Here is a 22,023-nt window from a genome sequence, read left to right on the forward strand (position 1 = left end):
GTTTTTCCATCCTTTTCGTCTAATTAATAATGACGACACTTGGCAACTAGCGAGACTATTTGTCTATTAAAAGGAAAAATGTGTATTCTGTCACTTCATTTGATTTATAAATCAAAATTTGATTCTTAGTAGACTTGTTGTATAGTCCGTCAGAATTTGACTAAAATAGTAAATTCATCTAGTTTATAAATATTCTTTCACTACAAATTTAAAATTATCTTACTTTTAACGTGATAATATAGTATTGGTGAATGAATGAATGACGATAGTAAACGTCTTGTTTCATTTCATCCGATTAATAAAGACATGTCGATTACTGAGAGTATTAGTCTATGAAGAAAAACAAGCATTAAAAGTGTCGCCTCATTTGATTAATAGATCAAAATTTGATTCTTATCTTACATATAATAAAGCTATATGGTTGGGAAGTAATTAATTTTACAATTAATTACCAACATTATTATTATTACTAGCTATAAATTAAATTAGCCACAACATCTTTTACTAAAAAAAAAAAAAAAAACACACACACACACACACAACATTTGAAAAATAAAATAGCTATTTTTTTTCTCGCCCATAACAAAGGATTACATTTATTGAATTAATGGAGTTATTAAATGTTATGATATTAGGATTAAGGATTCTGATTCCCGATTAATAGAAAATATGAAACGATGCAATATTAATTAATTCTCTGGCTTTACAATGAAAGTCTATTTGATATGCTTTTGTTATTTATGGTGGTTCTTGGGATTACAATATTAATTAAATTTTCGATGAAAGCCTATTCGATATCTGAAACAGTGCAATTAATGCAAGCCTCTACATATAATTTTTCTCCATCTCAAATGCTTCAAAGAAATGGCAGAAGCGAGAAGGGATGAAGAAAGCAAATGTTGCGGACCGTGGGTCAATTATTGGACTTCAGAATAAAAAAAAAATTATTTAAGCCATAAATAAAAATTTAAATATATATAAATGTATATATCGTATGGGTTTTTAATGTTTTTCTGGATGCCTAAACTTAGGACTTTTAAAAGAAAAAAAATATATTTGAATTATCTCCACAAAAAGTGGTCTTGGACGTATAAAATTACATTTGAATTTATGGAATGCCATGTGCATAATGAATATATTATATAACCATATAAAAAAATGTGTTCAATTAGAGTTTAAATTTACTCATACAAAATTTGAAATTTGCTTTCTAAATGTAATTATCTTAGTTATTATTCGTATTGTGAAAATTATAATATAGATGAAATACAATTAAGAATAAATCAATGTAATTATGTAAATTCTCTCTATAAGTTTATTTGAGTATGTACATAATTAGAGAATAGAGATTATATTAACCATACAAAATTTTAATTATAATTTTATATTCTATAAAAATAATAAATACTTGACCAATGGAAGCTCAAAAATATTATTATATTAAACAATTTAAAATATTTTTATTTTTTCTATTTTTTTATTTATATTTATAATAACATAATTTTTCCCCGTGCATCGCGCGGGTGAATTACTAGTAAGTTATAATAACACAATTTATCAGGGCAAACTTGTAAATTTAACTAGTTTAAAATTATTCTTCCACTAAACATCCAAACTTTTATTTTAGTTTTAATGTGACAAATTGGCAATTGTAAACATTTCATTTGTCTTCTTTTCATATTGAGGGTGTTTGGTAAGTAGCTCTTAGTTGATTGAATTAGTGGGTTTGATTAATTGATAATATAATATTTGTTGATTGTAGAAAGTTATTTGATAAATTAGATGTTAGTTAATTGATAGCTGATTATATCAAAATGACGTTTTTAAAAAGCTAATTGAAAAAAATGCTCATTTGAATTCTAGCCTTTTATAAGAATAAGTTGTTATAAATAAGCTAATTAATCAAACACTTATACTAATTATTTAATCAAGTCAAACAATTAATAGTAATTAAACAAGTCAAAATTAACTGATAGACTAACTATTTTATCAAACAGGGTCATAATTAATAAGAGTACATGACATTTAGTTAGAGTATTAATGTACATAGTGTTTTTGGTACAAAAGTGTGACTTCATTTGACAAATATACCAGGAATTGGTGTTTATGTAACCCAACTAAGTTTATCAGTTTGTTGATTTGATAAGTATAAGGTTTTAATTTTTCAAGTTTGATTTTTAGCGAAAAAGACTTATTGACTTTCTTCGTGTAAACCGGTCAACTATATGTTTATATGCAATTTAAACTAATTTATCTCCTTTACCAACTAAGATTACAAGACTGTGTTTATCTAGTACACACTTTCGAATTTTACTTGTCATCCAAAAAAAATGGTCCTTATTAGTTGGCTCGTAATAGGAAATGATAAGTGTACTATGAGGAAGTAAAATTTCAGTCACTTGTCTGAATTTTATTAGAGGAAAAAATTAATAAACGAATCAAAATTATGTTCTACATTTTTTTGGATGAATCAAAATATGTCATATCAGTACGAAATAAAATAGCTTGCACGAGTTTAACTTATTGATTTATTAGATATTAGATAGTACGGAGTATTTAGGAGAAGAAAAGAAGAAAAAAAAATAAGTAAAAGGTGAGAGTACAAGTTTTTTTTTTTTTTTTTTGAAAACACTATTACTAGTAGTTAAATATGTTAGAAGTGGCGGCGAATTAAAGTACAGAAATACGGAATAGTAAATTAATCTCATCAAGAAATCTTCCTCTACGTCTGAACCTATCTATATACGGAGTTAGCAAATTGGTATAGTTCAGTAAGCTCAACTGCAAAACCTGAAGAAGCGTGCGGTTCAAGCGAAACACTCGAAAGAGCAGTGTCCCTCACCCCAACCACTGCCCCACAAATCCCTTCTTTCTCACACTCAAATACCCTCTCAACATTTTCTTGCACAAACCCAAACCATCCCTCTCCGGCTCTGTATTTCTGTTCAGCTGGAAAAAACAAAAAAGATCAGAACTTTGAGACTTTGCTGGGGTTTTCGTTGACTTAATCTGGGTGGTGGGGGTGTGTTTGGCGGGGAAAAGTTTGGGTGGTTGATTGAATGGGAGTAGAGATTAATACCGGAAGGGGAATAATTCATGAGGGTGATGAGGAAGTCCTATAAAGATTCTCTCAAAGCGCTTGAAGCCGATATTCAACATGCCAATACCTTGTATTGTCTTTTCTCTTTTTTATTTTCGGATATTTTTTCCCTTTTAGTTCTTGGTATGGCTTGATGGAGGTTTTTGAGATTCTGGAATTTGTACTTTAGTCTAACTTTGCTTGATTGAATTTCTGTGTTTGGTTTGCTTTAGAAAGTATAAATCTTTACCTTCTGAATTTGTGTTGAGCAGTTTAAATCTTTTATCCATATCTGTATCTAAGAAATTTGATAGTTTAATGATGTTGGGTTGTACCTTCTCTAGCAGGACATTTTGGACATTATGCAAGATGTTTTCCTAGAATAGGTCACTGTATTGACTTCCATTTTGCATTTTCCTGGAGGGATTTCAATTTTCCAGTGTGTATTGGTTGATTTATGAATTATTATGACATTATCAATTGTGAATGTCCCTCTGAAACGTGATCATTGAATGCCATGTTTAATGTTGCATAATTTTGTAGTGTCTTTCTGGGATGCAGGGCTTCTGATTACCCAAGAGAATATGAAGGGGCTTGCCTTCAGATGAGGCTTTCTTATAGTCCCTGTGCTCATGTCTTTCTGTTTCTTGTTCGGTGGACTAATTGTCATCTCGCGGGTTCTTTAGGATTGCTCAGGATCCTAATATATAAGGTTAATTTTGCAGTTCTTCTGTGGTGTTGTTAATCTTTGATGTGGTCATGAAATCATGTGACTCGTGTTGATTACAGGCTTACGAGGATGGCAAGACGAGTATGTATGTGCACGAACGAAAAGCTACTATTAAAGAGTTTTATGGTGAGTAAATTGCAACATATGTGCCAGCATGTTTGGTACAAAACTTAAAAATTTCTCCTTTCTTTAGTGGGAAAGATATCGTGTTATGGAATGTGATATTGGTGATGAGTTTAAATTCACGAACAGGGGTAATATTCCCTTCTCTTTTGCTACTCCAACGGGGCATAACTGATGTTGAAGACAAGAAACAGAGAGATCTCTGTGCAGATAAATACAGCAAAAGGGACGAGACAAGCAAGGGCAAGATTCCCGAGGTTGAAATCGAGAGGGAGGAAGAGTGTGGAATCTGCATGGAGTTGAAGACGAAGGTTGTCTTGCCAGACTGCAACCATTCTTTATGTATGAAGTGTTATAGGAAGTGGTAAGAAATCGGAAAACATTCCATGTTACCTAGTACTAAAATGTGGTTGGAGTTGAAAACTAACATTGTTTTGCCAGGCTGCAATCTGTTGTTAGCTTCTAGTCGCAGATTTCGTGGCAATCTGTTGCTGCTGATGAACTCGTTTTTTGTTACTTTTAGGCGTGCTCGATCACAGTCATGCCCGTTCTGTCGGGACAGTCTCAAAAGGGTGGACTCGGGCGACCTCTGGATTTACACGCACAATAGCGAAATTGCAGACTTGGGTGCAATTGCAAAGGAGAATTTGATGAGACTTGTGATATACATAGAGAAGCTGCCTCTCAGCATTCCAGATCCAACACTTGTTTCCTATGATCCTTGCTTTAGATAATGCTTAATATTAAGGGGTGATTTAATTTGTACATATAACAACAATGGTTTTTTTTTTTTTTTTTTTGGTTTTAAATCCTTATTGCTTCTTTGCTTCAGAACTTTATTACAGTATAGGTGTGTTGGCCATTGCCAGCAAAGGTTGATATGATTTCTGCAGTGTAATTAGTTCATTGATAATGTACAAATGGATTCTTTTCAAGATTTTATGCTTGTCCTCAACACTATATACATACATACATTAGCGGGAATTAGTACTATCAACCGGCAAATACGTACAAGTGGTGAGGTCAAATCATAGCTGGATCCTTCTCTAGTCCCTTGTTGGTTTAAGGCTTAAGCTCAGATGATGACGTAAGGTCAGAGGCTCCGGGGCACAATAAGGCTAAATAGAAGTGTCCAAAGTCCCTCTACATATTTAATGCTGTATTTATAGGAGGTGTGAGGGAACACATGCCGGTCTCTCGACATGTGTGGCATGTAGAACGCATGCATAGGGAAGGTCGGAGGCTTCACAAGTCCCTCCACGTGCCTCGAGATTCCTGACTCTCTTGGGCCCACTGCTACTGGATTTGGTTGAAGGAGACCCTTTACTTAGTCCTGTGAACTCGGGTTGACACGCTTCTAGATCGGTCATGCTCGGCGACGGCTTTATTCGGTGGGACGTCACGGTACCGAGCATGTATATAGTATGATACAGTAAGGAATAATCGTATCAATAACGATGGAAATAGATAATCACTATAGATGATATATACGGAGTAAACCCTACCTTGTGAATCTAGTTGACAAAAGAATCACAAGGAAATTACCAAGTCCAGTTTAGCTGATGTTACCCCCGATCCTATATTATTTCAGGTTGAGGAAATATAGATGAACAGATAGTATGTAATAAAGAATCGATAGCACTCAAAAAATAAAAAATAAAAAAATTAGCACCACTAGAAAACCGGATAGGGTCATAGGGGGATCGTAGTTAGTTACCCGGCCCGCAATACATATGTATATATAGCTCCATAGGTCCTCGTCAACGCCGCTGCAATTTCGTTCAGGCTGAGCACACAGGAAGGAAATTTTGCTCTCTTCTCATCATCAGCTATGGCCGAGGTAAAACAATCGAACAATCTCATTCCCTTTCCGATTTTTGTTTGGATTGTATTAGGGTTTAGTGATTGACTGTTTTTTCTTTGTTTTTTGGTCTTCTAATAATTTTTGTGATAATTCACAGGCTTTGGGAGTTTATTGTGTCTTTATTTCGCTGCTAATTCAGAGTCTCTGACACGATAGTCTCTGGGTACGGTTCTATCAAATGGTGTTTTATGAAGTGAATTATAGGCCAATGCTGCTAACGCAGAGTATTTAATTTGATGTTTCTTTTCCAAAAATTAAAAGAGGAGCCATTTACATCTAGTTAGTATGCACTTGCAACAAGAATTAAACTATACACAAATAAACAATGCTAGAGTATCAGGCATTTTCTAAAGTTGAAGACACCAAGCTATATCTTCTTTGGAAAGTGGTGGGGGGGGGGGGGGGGGGTTGCTTTTGCTACTTAGGTATTCATTTTCTCTTACACTTTTAAATAAGGGAGAGATTGTATATTATCCTGAAACAATTGGCAGTTTGGTTGTGAATTATGCCTGTTGACATCTGGGCATAGTGAAGAATCATCATGGTCAAGAATTAGGAAAATGGAAGCTTTGCATCTGCATTGGTTTTACTCTTATTCATTGAGGTTGCTTTCTGAGATGTTCATATATATATATATATATATATATATATATATATATATATATATATATATATATATATATATATATATATATGACATCTCAATAGTGTTCATAGTTTGTTGGCGATTTATGAATTACCTTGGATACTGATTTCATTCTGAATGGAGAGTAAATTTTACTATTTCATATTTTGATTGTCAAAAGGGTGTATACAAAATTACTTGTTTATTCATATGTTTTGTTTTCCCTCCTAACATTGTGGCCCTTGAATCCATTAGTATAGCACCTAATAAAGCAAGCAATTTATTTATTTTTTCTATCACTAATTCTACAATAAAATTGTAGGTGATTCATCTCAGCAATCAGAGACCAAGTAATTGTTTTCCCTTTTAAGATAGTGACATTTTGTATTATATGGCCACTGGAAGACATATTCCATCAATGTATGAGGGGCATTCTACTCCTGCTGCAGGAATGGCATCTCATGGTTTGTTGCCTGCTGCACATCACTCCATGGGTTCACTTCCTCTTCATGACATCTTGGAGAACAGATTAGGTTCCCAAGCAGCAGAAATAGAGCAACTTGTTACGGACAATCATCAATTAGCATCTACTCATGTGACCTTGAGGCAGGATCTTGCTGCAGTTCATGAGGAAATAGAGAAACTCAGAGAACATGTTAGAAGTATTCGAACTGAAAGTGATATTCAGATTCGGGTCATATTGGATAAGATGGCAAAAAAGGAAGAGGACATTCAAGCTTCTGATAGTATCAAGAAGGATCTACAACAATCCCTTGATGAGGTGCAGAAATTAGTTACAACTAATCAGGAGTTGAGTGCTAAAATAAAGCATACTACTGAAGAATTGGAGAAAGCTCGTTTAGAAGTCAAGAAGTTACCAGAAATGCACACTGAACTTGAAAACTTGCAGCAAGAACACCAACAGTTACGGTAAGCATAGCTTTTAGGATTGCTCCTTTTGTTTTTCTCTTACTGCTACTATTTTCTCATTTGGAGGAGAGGGCTGTAGAGGGAGTATGGGGACTGTGGTATTAGGGGACTCGGAGAAGTACATGAAGCTTCGTATATTTGGACTAACCACAAAATCAACAGTACCTTATTTGGAGCAAACCAAAAGAATTATATGGACCCTCTTTGTAGCCCCCTCAAAATGATGATTGCAATTGCAAGTGGTACTAAATCAGTTTATTCATCAAAACAATATATGCAATTTTGTTATGCTTAGTTTTGGTTTGGGCTTCATATCAGGATGTTTATGCAGTCTTGTTTACTAAGGATTCTATGTGTCTTGACTTTCAGGATGCCTTCATGTGTTGAATTCTTGAATGAGTACAAGCATTTATCAATTTCTTATGCTTTTCCTTGGGTTCTAGATAGTGTTTTTCCTCCTTTACTAAATGTTAACAGTTAACACTACCAGATGCTATTTCTGCTTAGTATAAGTCTTTTTAGATGTTTTAGCGTTGAGGATTCTTTAAACTATTGAATTTTTAAATGTGTCCTAGCATTTGTGGCATTGCTATTGGATGCTTTTCTCTGGTTCTTTGTGTTTTTTGACCTTTAAGAGATTGTAGCATGTCTACTCATGTTAGTGCGGAAGAAACAGAATGTGAAAAAATGTAGCAGATGTGCTTTAGGCATATTTTTTTTAAATATAATGAGATAGCAGCATGTGATTTTTTACTGATCTTTATTTTATTTTTATTTTTGAGGCAAAAGCAAGACATTTGAGTATGAGAAAGGTCTAAACATAACGAAAGTTGAACAAATGAAACTTATGGAGATCGACCTGGTTGGCAAGGCTACAGAAGTGGAAAGATTGCGGACTGAGGTGTTAAATGCAGAGAGGAGAGCTCAAGGTAACAAATTTGTGCTAGTATCTAATCCTATTCTCTCCCTCTCCTACGGTCTTACTTACAAGTGTTGCTATCCATGCAGCAATCAACTCATATGGTCAGCCTTATATGCACCCAACTCCTCCAATACATGCTAGCATGTTGTATATGGATGGCTATGGAAGGCCTCATTCACAAATGGGCATTCACTCTACAGGAGGCACTGCTGGAACTGCCGTCCCTCCAAATCCTGCCTGGGGACGAGGACCATATTAAGCTTCACATGCTAGGCAGTAAGTAAATTGCATTGCCTTGGGGCTTCAGCTGGAGATGATCTCCCCCTTTACTAACTACAGGTGTGCCTGATTGTTTTTACATCTTCCCAAATGCTCTGTCGGGCCGGGATGTTAGGCCTTTTGGGGAAGGTGTGCCTGATTGTCGTGTGACGTCCCTGATTGTTACTCATGTAAATTCTATCTAAGCTTTAGTGATTGATGGTATTAATACCAAATAACTGAAGGATATTAATGAACTGTGATATAGGAAAATGCTAGCCCGGAGCAAGTGTTGTGTTTTACTGTTTTAGTAAACTAGAATTGATACGAGCAGCATCTTCCATCACCTCTGAAAATTCCTTTCTTCTTTTCAGAAATTCCTCTTGCCTGGGTGAATATGTAGAAACGTTGAATAATTGTTGTAATATGTAGAAACGTTGAATGAATGAATGAATGAATGGAATCTTTTCTCTCCTTTTCTCTTCTTATTGGTATTGCCTTGAGCGTTGTTAAGAGCATAAGTTTAAAACAAATTGCACAAATTTTGTTTGTTTAATGTCTCCATTATACATTTTTTTTTTCTTTTGTTTAATTGCACAATCTTTTCTCCAAAATACCAAGTGCAAAGCATTTTCAAATCGCTGAGTTACCAAACACAATTTTCGGCGTTTTATAAATACATTAAAATTATTTAAATTTATTTATATATAATATTCAATAACACAATGCTTTATAATATATATGGTACTATGTTGTAATGTTCAATATAAACAAACAAGTTAGTGTTGTTAAAGAAAAAAAATAGTTTTGATAATCAGAGAATAATTATTTAATTCTATCATATTTTAATTTATTTTTTTAAACCCTATGTATAATAAAGCTATTTAAATTTTAGCTTGTGCATCGCATATCTGCAATACAAGTTGAGACTAAAAGTAAGAACATTAATAATCGAAAAGTTCGAGATCGAAATAATCTCTCTCCAAACAAATATATTTTGATTTTTTTAGTGGAGGAAAAACCTTAGTTACTACACATTATTCATAGTGTACACCAGATAAATCATATCTTGTGATCTTAGTTAATAAAGGATTACAATAAGGGGGCGTTTGGTTCACGGAATCTTAGATTACCCCAGGTAATAAGATTACCTCCAGGAAGGTAATGTGAGATTACCGGAATGTAAGATTACCTTATGTGTTTGGTTTGGATTGTGGAATATGATATTACCGTGTTTGGTTAAGGGTTATATTTTAGGTTATATGAATCAATTTACAATAATGTCCTCAATAAGATATATATATATATATATATAAATAATATTATGTGTGTGTATTTATTTTATTTATTTATATGTATGAATGTATGAATGTATATCAATGTTCAAATATTAAAAAACTAAATATATAAATATACACATGTATATTTTATAGTATAATAATAATAATAATAATAATAATAATAATATTATTATTATTATTATTATTATTATTATTATTATTATAAGGATAAGGATTAGTTAACAAGGGCAAAGTTGGAATAATTCAAGGTAATCTAAGATTACCTAAAAAAAATGGGGGTAATCACATTACCTTGAAACATTACCGCCACATCAGCTTTCAGGTAATATAACATTACAAGGAATCTCATAACTTAAACCAAACAAGGTAATATAACATTACCAGACTCAGATTACCTAGGTAATCAAAGATGACCTGAACCAAACGCCCCCTAAGATAAATCAGTTTAAATTGTTCATAATTGACCGGCTCAAACCATGAAAATAAACAAACAGCTCTCGTTGGAATCAAACTTGTAATATTAGTTAATAATCTGATCAACTTGATTGGGTTTTCTCTATATTTTGATTTTTGAATGCAGGGACTGAAGTGTAATTGTGTAAAACAGCAAAGAATTAATCAAGAAAAATACGGAAAAAATGATACAGTACAAATAAAATGGAAATACAATCTTCATTTCAATTCCTCTTCTTGGCAAAAACTTGGATTCAATACAATAGTGGTCTCTTTCGCAAATGTTGCACCTCATAGCAACTGTTACAAGTATGTGAGCTACATATGTATCAATTGCTTCAACCATTACTCATCTTCCCCAGTTCTTCTCTCATCTGCATCGAGGTCAGATAATTGTTCTTCAATCTTGATAATCTTTTCTTCCTTTATTTTTAGTTTTAAATTTCTGTTTTTGGTTAATTTTTCTTATTTTAGGAAGCATTGCCAATCAATGCCGATTAATATATATTCATTTTTGGGTCTGATCGACGTAATTTCTGTCTACGTTTCATTGGTTTGTGTTTTGTTTTATTTTTCTTTTAGCTGAAAATGGGATTATTGTTCTGAAGGGTTTTCGTTGTTTGAAGAGAGTGCGGAAATGGGTAGGCTATTCTTGCTCTTTCTCGAAGGCAGTTTCTATAGCTGCAAGTACTGTCAAGCACACCTGGCTGTGACTGATGACATTATCTCCAAGGTCTCTCTCTATTTGTGTGTGATATTGATGTACAATTTCACATGTACGCAAAATTGCATATCTGTATTTTGTATAAATGTATGAATGTGTGTGACAAATTCAGGCATGACTGGGCTGGGCTTGTGCAAATTGCATGTGTATTCTGCCTGTACGTGATTATGGAACTTGTAGGTAAGAGATGACTGATGAGTCTAGAAAATAAATTAATAGATCTATCTAAAGAAAGGAAATAAATGTTCTGTAGGTATTTTTAGGTTTGATCTCTACTTTCCTGATTTTGAAATTCTTGTGCTTAATTCATGTCTGTAAGTCTTTTTGACATACAAACTCCTGCAAGGACTGATATAATTTCCACGCATTGGGAAATTTGGAGACATGGTAGCACATGGTGCTAGTGTAGGATAAGATCAATTTTAGGCATCTCTAGAGCTTTGGAGTGTTATCAAATCTCTTAATGTTGACAGAAAGAACTTTCAAGTACATCAATACAGTGACACAGGTAGTTCCAACAGTGTTTTAGGCATCCAAGTCAGAATTTAAATTATCTGTTTCAGTCCTTGGTTACACTATATTCATGAAGTGGAAACAATCCAGTTACCAAACAAAAATTTTTAGGTTCCTCTGAAGCCCCAACAAAAAAGAGGATTACATTTTCAACAATTTGACCAACTTTTTTTGGTCATTATTATGGTGGTCAAATGAATATGGAAATGTCTAGTGACATGTATTAGCTGTTTCCCAATCTGATCTTTCAGCTAGGATGACTCTCTGGTTTGCCCAACGGAGTATGCACAAGTACACTGCAAATATCACTGGCTTCTTTGTCTACACACATAGTGTGGTTTTCCTTGTTTAATGAATTTAGTCTTAATGTTTGCAATGGAATTGCCGAGTGTGTATTGAGTTCTGATGGTTATATGCATAAGTTTAGTTGAATATTCAGTTGTAAGGTGACAGTACACCAGATATAACTTATGCAAATATTAATAGGCTAGCAAAGTGATGAATCTGCATTTCTCCTTGTTTATTTTTGCATATAGCATCCAATATTCTCACCATTGTGGCACTAATCCGGATTTCACCTAGGTTGCGCCTGCAAAGTTTGACTCTTACTCGGGAAAAGGTTTGGGCCAAAACTCTTTAACATGGGCACATGGCGCACACATACAAGAGTTTATCCTCTTCTGACCTTGCAGTTGCTTTAGTAGGCCTGCATACCAACTACCCCAAGCTATTGGGTTGGTAGTTGGAGACCTGCATTTAAGTATCAATTTTGAATTTTAATTAGATAACATGTTTTGCTTTCCCTAATGGGCATAGCTTTGCTGCATGATTCAACAACATGCTTATTATTTTGTTATTTATTACATTCTGTATATAAACAGGAGAGATATAATTGCTGCATAAATTCTTTACTAAAAATTATATTGCTATTCAAAGACATGTAAACCCTTCATTCAAAATAATTGAAAATCCTAATTGGACAAATCATTAAAATGATGAAATTTTCTCAGCCTCCCCTGCCTCAACTCTTCCTCTATTTCTCCCCAAGAGGCCAAGAGAACATGCAAAAAAGAGGAGAAATTAGTCTGAATTCTTTTGTCAGCTTTTATATGCATTAACCTGTTTTTCTATGTATGTTTTTCAATTTATTCATCATGTCTTCCTTTGAGAATGCAAGGGCAAATGTATATGCATATCTATAGATAGACATTAAAGATGGAATGCAAGGAAACTCTGTCACTCTATGAAAATATCCTCATTTAGGTCCATTTCACTACTTGGCTTTTCTTCATTTCTTGTTTAGATTTGTGCCCTAAACCGCAGGCCCAATACCATTGTCCAAGTCAGTTGGGAGCTCACATGTTGAACCTAAATTATAACTTCTAATACACTTTTCCAGTTTTCCAACTCCCAAGCAATGCCAGACATCTGAAATGGGTGTATTGCACTGAGCATTATAGAAGAAGGTTATTAGTACTAATTGCAACATAGTGCAGCTTTGTTAATGTTTTTATCATCCAATATGCTAGTTATCCTGCTACTAGTTGTCATTTGTCTACTTGCTTAATTCTAACCCAAGTGTTCACCTCTGCTTTCAGTCTTTCCACAGCAGGCATGGAAAGGCGTATCTCTTTGAGAATGTGTAAGTATTCAGTGGTAGAGTGCCAAACTTTTCCGACATAGGTTATGATAACAGGGTGCAATCTTTACTAGCTGTTATCAAACTCAGGCCTTTGATAACTGTGCATTCCTCCGGACATCCCCATTCCCGCTTTCATATTTTTTTATTTCATATTAGTTCAAAAGAGTGCATATGAACTTTTAAATGAAAATTATGATAAAATGAATGGCCTTGTGATCTTACTAATAAGTTGCATGCCTTTTCTTTGCTCGTAACTTTGAATAGATTGAACAAAGTTACATCAACAGCACAGTTCACATTTTTGCAGAGAATTGACGGGAACAATTCTGTTGAGAAGAGCTTTATTTCTTCAAAACTAATCACATTCATTAATGTTGTGTGCTTAGCTTTCTTGTGGAACTGCAGAAAGAACTGCTGCCCTCATATTGATGCCATAACAATTCAATCTCTCCTTATGCGTTACAGCGTTAATGTGTTTGAAGGGGAAAGGGAAGAGCGGATGATGATGACAGGAATGCACACTGTTGTTGACATCTATTGTGTGGGCTGCTGCAGTTTGCTTGGCTGGAAATATGTGAGTTTCTCATTCGTCACGTGATACACTTGAATCACCTATTGTTACACATGCTTCTGACATAGTTTCTCCAATAGTTTGTGGTGATAAGTTTGTGCTAACTCCAGGAATCTGCTGAGGACAAAAGCCAGAAATACAAGGAAGGGAAATTCATCCTGGAAAGGTATGTATTGCACTGATCAATACTTTTGTTGTGCTTATATACCATGCCAGATCAAGGTTTTTACGTTTTCTCCAACTGATTTAGGTTCCAAATACTGGGACCTGATGGAAGCGGCTACTCAGGTAGCCATGACGCTCAGCTTGAAGGAGGGAGTGATGGCGATGAAGCTTGATGATCTCATCTCATCTCCCATCATCACTTAAGAAGTAATCATCGGTGACCCATATAATGCAAGTAGCCTAACACACAAAGTTTTGCAGCATATATATACTTTAGAATGGAGATTGTCTTTCCATTTCACAATGATGGCCTGTCCTGTAAAATAAATGAGTAAAATTTAGTCATACCCAATGCAACTTGCTGCCTGCCTATACAGGTTTTGAGCCCATTACATTTCACAAGTAGAATTGTTCTTGTAGATATGATTTTTCAGGTCAATAGAAATTCGATTAGTACGATGTTTCCAATGGAGTGGAGTATAAATGAGATGAAAAATGTTAGTGTATTCTTAGAAAAGGAATGATTTGCACGCTCAGTGGGTGCAGGTGGTGCGCGGAATGTGTACCGGTGCGAGTAATATTTAAAAAAAAAAATTTGTGAGACTTACTAAAAATCAGGTCTTCTTACAAATGTCTTTTTTTTTTTTTTTTTTTTTTTTTTTTTTTTTTTTCTTTTTAATTTTCTCCTCTCTCCTTCAACTCATCTCTTCTCTCTCCAATGTATGTGAAAAAAAATCCCAAAAATTACTGGTGGGATGCCCTTAGGAACTCTCTACTTCTAAGGGTTAAATTATAAACATTCTCTTGCTTATCCTAACTTCACAGAATAATAATAAAACTAATAATTATGGGAAACTAGTGCCCTAGCTAGTGTATTACTATAAATCTGTAGAATATAGAAATAGTGGGTGGTTGAGTGTTAGTTGACATCCCATCATAATTAATTAGGTATCAACCATAGATACTAAACTTAGCTTCACTATTCCCTTTTTGTAATTGTGTTATAGGATAAGTACAACTCTAGTTATATACTCCGTATTACTTTAAATATTATAATTTATTCATTATTTTATTGTGATAAACATGGTTTAGTTGCATATTAAAATGTGTTAGAATATAATCCACAATAAAAAATTTTGAGGAATTTTTGGTGAGATCTAGTAAAATATAGTTTTTGTGAGTCTCGCAAAAAAAAAAAAAAAAAAAAAAAAAAGAAGATAGAAGAAGGCAAAGAAATCAAATTGACCCTTTAGCTTCTCACAGAGTTGAATCCCCAACTCCGGCTAGACAGGGCCAAATGCCGGTGCATATAAGGGATCTGTCTACTTTTGACATAATTCTCACATTGTCGTTATCGAGGTTCAAACATTGGTCTCTTCTCTCAAATACTATCTACTGAATCATTGAATTAAGCCCGTGCGAGCGACCCTTTAACTTCAAATCACTGTGACTCAATAGCTTAGCAAACAATGCCAAATGTTGGTGCACACAAGAGACTGCTCACTTTGGACATAATCCTCACATTGTCGCTACCAAAGTTCGAATATTGATCTATTTTCCCAAATATTACCTAGTGAGCAAGTAAACTAAGCATATGCGGGTGACTTTTTTTTTTTTTTTTTTTTTTTTTGAAAACTGCGGGTGACTCTTTAACTTCATATTACATTGAGATGAGATGTTATACTCAACCAATGGAGTTGTAATTGACTAATTAGTGCATTTAATAAATTAATTGGGAGGATATTCTAGATTTTTTTAAAAAATCATTATTAATTAGTGTGTGTTGTGTAAATAAGTTGGCCAAATTTTATTTTCAATGATTTCGTAGAATTTATGCGTAGATGGAGACATGACCTTACAAACGTGTAGTACGTCAAATAAACCATCATATGCTCGTTTGTATTATGTAAGATGTCTCCACTTTGAAATCTTAAATTGTTATCTGACCTTTTCTCATCTCATTATTAATTTATTATTAATTATTAGACTATATAGTAGTATATATGTACAGACTATTTTACATTTTCTTCAGCTAAATTAAATGACGTATTTTATCATAAATAAAAATCTAGTGCAGCTTTGCCAACTAGAAAAATGACCAATGCGAATGACTTTAGTAAATTCTATCGTGGATCAGGGTCTACAGTGTACTGTAGACACTGGTCCAATACACAGAATTTGGTTTCATAATGTACAGAATTTATATTTATAAAGCACACTGGTAGGGAATATCCCGACCGACATAGTTTCACCACGACCGAGAAGTCTTTGTCCTTTTCTCTTTGTCTTTGCAGGTAACAGGTCGGGCTCCTTGTGAAGAACCCGGTCGGGGTCCGACCGGGAGTTGCCCGAGCAACGATGTCAACCACCGAGCGGTAGCCCTTTGGCGAGAGAGCTGACGAAGGACACGTGGCGGCTCTCTACATCGACAGGCAGGGCACCCGGGAGGATGACACGTGGTGGCTACGTGGAGGACATGCCGAACGGCTGGAATCCTGTCCCCGGCAAAGCGGCTATAAATACCCACAGTAGCTACAGTGTAGGGGACTTTTGGACGATCGATAGGTTGTTGTTAGAGAATCCCGACCGCAGTCAGTCGGTACTCAGAGCAACCAAGTAGATTGTACTTAGGGCCTCTACCGTGATCAATAAAGACATTTACTCGCTTTAATTGGTCTCGAGTTATTTCATATTGCTTACGTATAATTAGCAGTATCATTTTGGCGCCGTCTGTGGGGACCCGTGCAAGAAACCAACGTCTTGACGAGCACCCGGTCTCTATATCAACATGTATCCGTGGGCACACAACAACTTTGCCGACGACCAGGCGGATGCGGCGAGCTCCTCCGACCACTATGCTACCCAACAGCAGGGTCAGACGATGGACCTCAACCTCAACCTCTCACCACCGCATCCGTCAAACGCATACCCGGCCGCCCAACAGCCGGTGAATTACATACAACCGGGATACCCAACACCCGGTTTGCCATATCACCAGCAGCCGATGATGTATCCCGCCCAGTATCCGTACCCGGTCCCACCTCCGCCGTATGGGTATTGGCCAGGCCAACCGATGTGCTACACTCCCCCGGTTGGTTATCCACCATATACGCCTGCTTATACAACTCCAGCCGCCGCCCCTCCAGTACAACCGACCGCACAGGTAGAGCCGCAGCGTCAGTCCGCATCCCGGGCTCGACGCTCGGCTCATTCGCGGTTGGGGTCGGGGGGTGCTGATGCGATGGAGGCACCAGCTCAGGCCGTCCAAGCGGAGGACCCCGAAGAAGTTGCCCGAGCGGTAGCTTTTGATCGTCTTCGACCGGAGATGCGCCAGCGCTTGGGACCCCAAGACCCGAACCGCGGGCAAGAAGACGTACAGATGCAGGAGGCTAGTCAGGAGGCTTCATCTGGGTATAGCGGGTCGAGATCTCACCGACGGCGACGCGCTCGGGATACAGCCCAAGCCGCTCAAGCCGCCGAGCTCAACGAAACTCGAGGATTGCTCTATAACCTCCAGGCGGAAGTTGCGCAGCTCAGGAATGCGTACCCTGCAACACCCCCGGTCAACCAATCGACCCTGCACCAGACGCCTTTCACAGCAGCGGTAATGGCCCAGCCTTACCCGCTTGACTTAAAGGTCTCTGGAGAGAAGAGTTATGACGGACGGGCAGATCCTGAGGCCCACGTGAATGATTTTTTCAGCAACATGATGCTGAAGGGCGTTTCGGACGCCGTGATGTGTAGGGCCTTCTACTCGACCTTCACCGGTCGGGCAGCAGAGTGGTTCCGAACCCTGCAACCGGGGTCGGTCGATAAATTTGAGACCCTGGCGATCAAATTTGTGAGGAAGTTCATCACTTCCAAAGTGGTGAGGAAGTCCTATATGTATCTCGAGAAGGCCAAGCAATTAGAAGGGGAAAGCTTGACCGATTTCCTCATCAAGTGGAAGGCGGCGGTTGGGGAGGTCGAGCCTATGGACGATGCGACCGCCACCCATATGCTTCACATATCTCTCCGGGCGGGACATTTGTATCAAGATTTCATCTTACACCCCCCGACCAGTTACGAGGAGGCCCTTTGGAGGGTCACAGACTATGCCAACGCCGGCGAGGCGAACGCCGTAAAGCGCTTGCAGGAGGTCGGCTCTTCGTCCCGTAAACCGGCCGGCCGGGCGGAACATCGGTCGGGCGATGACAATCCCCGATCCCGCACCAGGCCTGGCGAGTTTACGGCCTTGAACCGATCCGCAACGGAGGCCATGCAATACGCCCAGTCCTGCAATCTCATCAAACTCCCCCATCCCGATCGAGACGTCCCTGACAAGAGTAAGCACTGTGCTTATCATCGATGCGCTGGGCATGACACCGAGGAGTGTACCCACTTACGCCAATTGTTGGAAGATCTGCTCAACCTGGGAAAATTGGACAAGTGTGTGGGGAAGAGAGAGGACAACAAGAAGAATACCGATCGGAGGGATTACAGGCGTTCTCATCACCGCTCCGATCGGTCAGGTCAGGACCGAAGAGACGATCGAAGGGACGATCGTCATGATGACCGACGGGACCCTGACCCTCCGTCTGGTAGCCGCCCGTCCGGAAAGCCTACCATCCACGTCATTTTTGGTGGACTGGAAGATGCTTCCCGACCGCGGACTAATTGCCCGGTCGCAATAGTGGATTCCCGAGAGACCGGGAAGAGGCAGAAGATGGAACCCATAACCTTCACCCTCGAGGACCAACCTACCAGTAGTGACCACGACATGGAGGCGCTCGTGGTCACGATTGACGTTAAGGGGACGGACGTCCAAAGGGTTATGGTGGATACGGGCAGCAGCGTGAACGTCCTTTACTTGGACGTCTTTGAGAAGCTTGGCCTCGACAGGAAGGAGCTGACTCCGGTCGGTGTACCACCGTCAGGATTTACCGGGGCTCTTATTTACCCCGAGGGAAAGATAACGCTCCCGGTCGAGATCGGCGCGCCTCCAAAGTCGATCAAGACGGAGCTGGAATTTGTTGTGGTCAACCTCCATTGCGTCCACAACATTATCTTGGGCCGACCCGCCATTATGAAGATCGGTGGGATAATTTCTATGCCCCACCTGTGCATGAAATTCCCCACCCCTAATGGGGTCGGTGTGGTCCGCGGCGATGTCCAATCCGCCCGGAAGTGTTACACCCGAGCGGTCAACAGACGAGATTCCGGACCCTCTTCCCGGGTGAACACCAAAGCCAAAGAGGAGGCTAAGGAACGGAAGGAGCAGCCTGAGCCTTCCGAGGAAATAGAAGAAGTTCCCCTGTCCAAGGACCGCCCGGATAGGAAGATCAAGATTGGCCGAGCCTTCACCCCCGAGCTTCGAGCGGAAGTTTTGGCCATACTCCGGGAGTATGCTGATATCTTTGCGTGGGGGCCTGAAGACATGCCCGGGATCGATCGATCGGTCATCTGTCACAAATTGGCCGTCGATCCCTCAGCAAAGCCGGTCGTGCAGAGGACACGACACCTTTCCTCCGATCGCCGCGAATTTGTCAGAGAAGAAGTCAAAAAGATGGCGGCGATCGAGCACATCCGTCCGGTGGTCTATCCCGAGTGGGTGGCAAATATCGTTCTTGTTCCTAAGCCCCCAGCATGGAGGATGTGCATCGATTTTACGGACCTCAACAAGGCCTGTCCGCTCGACCCGTATCCTCTACCGAGCATTCACCAGATGGTCGACGAGACGGCCGGGGCCGAACTAATGAGCTTCATGGATGCCTTCAAGGGGTACCATCAGATCATGATGCACCATGAAGATGAGAGCAAGACAGCCTTCGTGACCCCGGACGGGCTGTATTGTTACCGAGTGATGCCATTCGGCCTCCGGAACGCAGGAGCGACCTACCAGAGGATGGTCAACATGCTCTTTGCCGATCTATTGGGCCGAACGATGGAAGCTTACATCGATGACATGCTGGTCAAGAGTCGGGACCGATCCGACCACACTCGGGACCTCCGGGAGTGCTTCCAGATCATGAGGAAGTACCAGTTGCGGCTGAACCCGACCAAGTGCACATTCGCGGTTCAGACCGGCAAGTTCCTCGGCTATATGATGACCAAGAGAGGAATCGAGCCTAACCCGGCCAAAGTAAAAGCGATTCTGGACATGCAACCACATTCCACCGTTCGGGAAGTCCAGCAATTGACCGGTCGGTTGGCAGCCCTCAGCCGGTTCCTCTCCAAGCTAGCCGAGCGCGCTTTACCTTTTTTCAAGGTATTGCGGAAGGTTAATGGATTCGTCTGGGACGAAGAATGCCGAGCAGCTTTTGATGAGCTGAAGGAATATCTCATGTCACCGATCGTGCTCTCAAAGCCTGAGCTCGGAGAAGAGCTAGACGTGTACCTCGCCGTGTCCGATCGCGCAGTAAGCGCAGTGTTGTGCCGAACCGATCCGGAAGGGGTCCAGCGACCGGTGTACTATGTAAGCCACGCGCTACATGGTCCCGAGCTCCGGTACTCCCGGCTAGAGAAGGTCGTCTACGCCTTATACATTGCCGCGAAGAAGTTGGCTCCCTACTTCCAAGGTCGAGCAATTCGCATGTTGACCGATCAGCCGATCGGGCCAGTCCTCCAAACCGCTTCATCATCCGGCCGCCTAGTCAAGTGGGCGTTAATGTTGACCCAGTACGCGATCGAATACCGACCGAGACCGGCTATTAAAGGTCAAGCTCTTGCTGACTTCTTGGTCGAGTGCACCGCCCGGGATACCCGGTCTCCTGAGGTTGCGGATCCCGAGGCCGAGTGGTGGTCGCTGGCTACAGATGGGTCAAGTAGCAGGAAAGGGGCAGGAGGAGGAGTGGTGGTCACGAGCCCGGAAGGATTCAAAGTCTATTTTGCTCTAATGTACCAGTTCCACCCGACCAACAACGAAGCCGAGTACGAAGCATTTGTTAATGGCTTACAGTGCGCTCGGGACTTGGGGGCTGAGTACATCCGAGCTCAGACAGATTCCGCGCTCGTGGTCGGGCAAGTTCTCGGGGATTATGAAGTCAATGGAGAGCGTCTGCAGCTTTACCGAGATCTTGCCATGGAGAAGCTTGCTCAGTTCCGGGGGTATACCGTCCGACACATCCCCCGATTGGATAATGCCGACGCAGATATTTTATCTAAATTGGCTCAAGATGCCCCGGAACACATGTCGAAGATAGCTCGGATTTTGGTGATCCCGAGACACAGCATTCATCGTCTACCGGTCAATCCAATCCAACCGGTAGAAGACAATTGGATCACCGATCTGAAGGAGTACCTCGAGCATGGTCGCCTCCCAGACGACCCACAGCGTGCTCGGAAGGCCAAGCTTAGAGCCCTAAGGTTCCAAGTTTTGGACGGTCGTCTCTACAGGTGATCGTATGGAGGCCCTCTGATGCGTTGCTTGACCGCATTTGAGGCCGATATAGTCATGAAGGAACTGCACTCGGGAATTTGCTCTTCACATCAAGGAGGCCGATCCCTGGCCCGTCGTATCATGCTGATCGGGTACTATTGGCCGTCCCTCCAGCTGGACTGTGAAAAGTTAGCTCGGGAATGTGAGACGTGCCAACTGTTCGCCCGGATGCCTGGACGACCGGCAACCTTCTATCAGCCAGTCACGACCGCAATTCCTTTCGCTAGGTGGGGAGTAGACATACTGGGCCCCTTCCCTCAGCTTTCCGGTCGGAGAAAATTTGTGATCGTCGCCATCGATTACTTCTCCAAGTGGATAGAAGCCGAGCCTTTAGCCACGATCACCTCTCAGCAATGTGCTCGTTTCCTTTGGCGAAATGTGATTTCCCGCTTTGGTGCGCCCGTGCATCTCATCAGCGACAACGGCCGCCAATTCGTAAGCCAGTATTTCCAGAACTTTTTGGCCACGATCGGGACAACTCACGTTCGGTCGTCGGTGGCTTACCCGCGGGGAAACGGTCAAGTGGAGAACGCGAACCGGACGATTTTGGAAGGTCTGAAAAAGAAGTTGCACTCGGCCGGTCGTAGTTGGGCCGATGAGTTGCCATATGTCTTATGGACTTATCAGACGACCCCGAGGGAAGCTACTTTGGAGACCCCTTTCGCCCTGGTTTATGGAGCTGAAGCCCGACTCCCGATCGAGGCTT

At 39.8% G+C, this 22,023-nt stretch overlaps 3 protein-coding genes across 8 annotated transcripts; all 3 read left to right on the forward strand.

Annotated features, from left to right (window-relative positions):
* The first annotated feature begins 2,730 nt into the window (after window positions 1-2,730).
* Window positions 2,731-4,870, forward strand: LOC109181617. Its single transcript, XM_019331471.1, has 5 exons — window positions 2,731-3,170; window positions 3,641-3,791; window positions 3,869-3,935; window positions 4,062-4,296; window positions 4,456-4,870. Exons 1-5 carry the CDS (start codon window positions 3,097-3,099, stop codon window positions 4,664-4,666), a joined length of 738 nt encoding a protein of 245 aa, XP_019187016.1. The 5' UTR covers window positions 2,731-3,096; the 3' UTR covers window positions 4,667-4,870.
* Window positions 4,871-5,667: 797 nt separating this feature from the next.
* On the forward strand, window positions 5,668-8,833 carry LOC109181551 (protein FLX-like 4). 4 transcript variants are annotated; one of them, XM_019331382.1, is made up of 6 exons: window positions 5,669-5,772; window positions 5,894-5,959; window positions 6,744-6,771; window positions 6,871-7,351; window positions 8,141-8,280; window positions 8,360-8,621. In XM_019331382.1, the coding sequence occupies exons 4-6, from the start codon at window positions 6,873-6,875 to the stop codon at window positions 8,530-8,532; spliced, it is 792 nt and encodes a 263-aa protein (XP_019186927.1). In that variant the 5' UTR covers window positions 5,669-5,772; window positions 5,894-5,959; window positions 6,744-6,771; window positions 6,871-6,872; the 3' UTR covers window positions 8,533-8,621. The 4 variants fall into 4 exon arrangements, with proteins under 4 accessions (XP_019186924.1, XP_019186927.1, XP_019186926.1 ...); XM_019331379.1 differs by having other exon boundaries at window positions 5,668-5,772; window positions 6,744-7,351; XM_019331381.1 differs by lacking the exon at window positions 5,894-5,959 and having other exon boundaries at window positions 5,670-5,772.
* Window positions 8,834-10,501: 1,668 nt separating this feature from the next.
* Window positions 10,502-14,365, forward strand: LOC109181553 (protein yippee-like At3g08990). Of its 3 annotated transcripts, none has more exons than XM_019331385.1 (6): window positions 10,502-10,669; window positions 10,868-11,018; window positions 13,121-13,164; window positions 13,630-13,738; window positions 13,846-13,901; window positions 13,986-14,365. In XM_019331385.1, the coding sequence occupies exons 2-6, from the start codon at window positions 10,923-10,925 to the stop codon at window positions 14,071-14,073; spliced, it is 393 nt and encodes a 130-aa protein (XP_019186930.1). In that variant the 5' UTR covers window positions 10,502-10,669; window positions 10,868-10,922; the 3' UTR covers window positions 14,074-14,365. The 3 variants fall into 3 exon arrangements, with proteins under 3 accessions (XP_019186930.1, XP_019186929.1, XP_019186931.1); XM_019331384.1 differs by having other exon boundaries at window positions 10,894-11,018; XM_019331386.1 differs by having other exon boundaries at window positions 10,912-11,018.
* The last annotated feature ends 7,658 nt before the right edge of the window (window positions 14,366-22,023 follow it).

Source organism: Ipomoea nil, unplaced genomic scaffold (assembly GCF_001879475.1).
Source record: "Ipomoea nil cultivar Tokyo-kokei standard unplaced genomic scaffold, Asagao_1.1 scaffold1043, whole genome shotgun sequence".
Lineage (NCBI taxonomy): Eukaryota > Viridiplantae > Streptophyta > Magnoliopsida > Solanales > Convolvulaceae > Ipomoea > Ipomoea nil.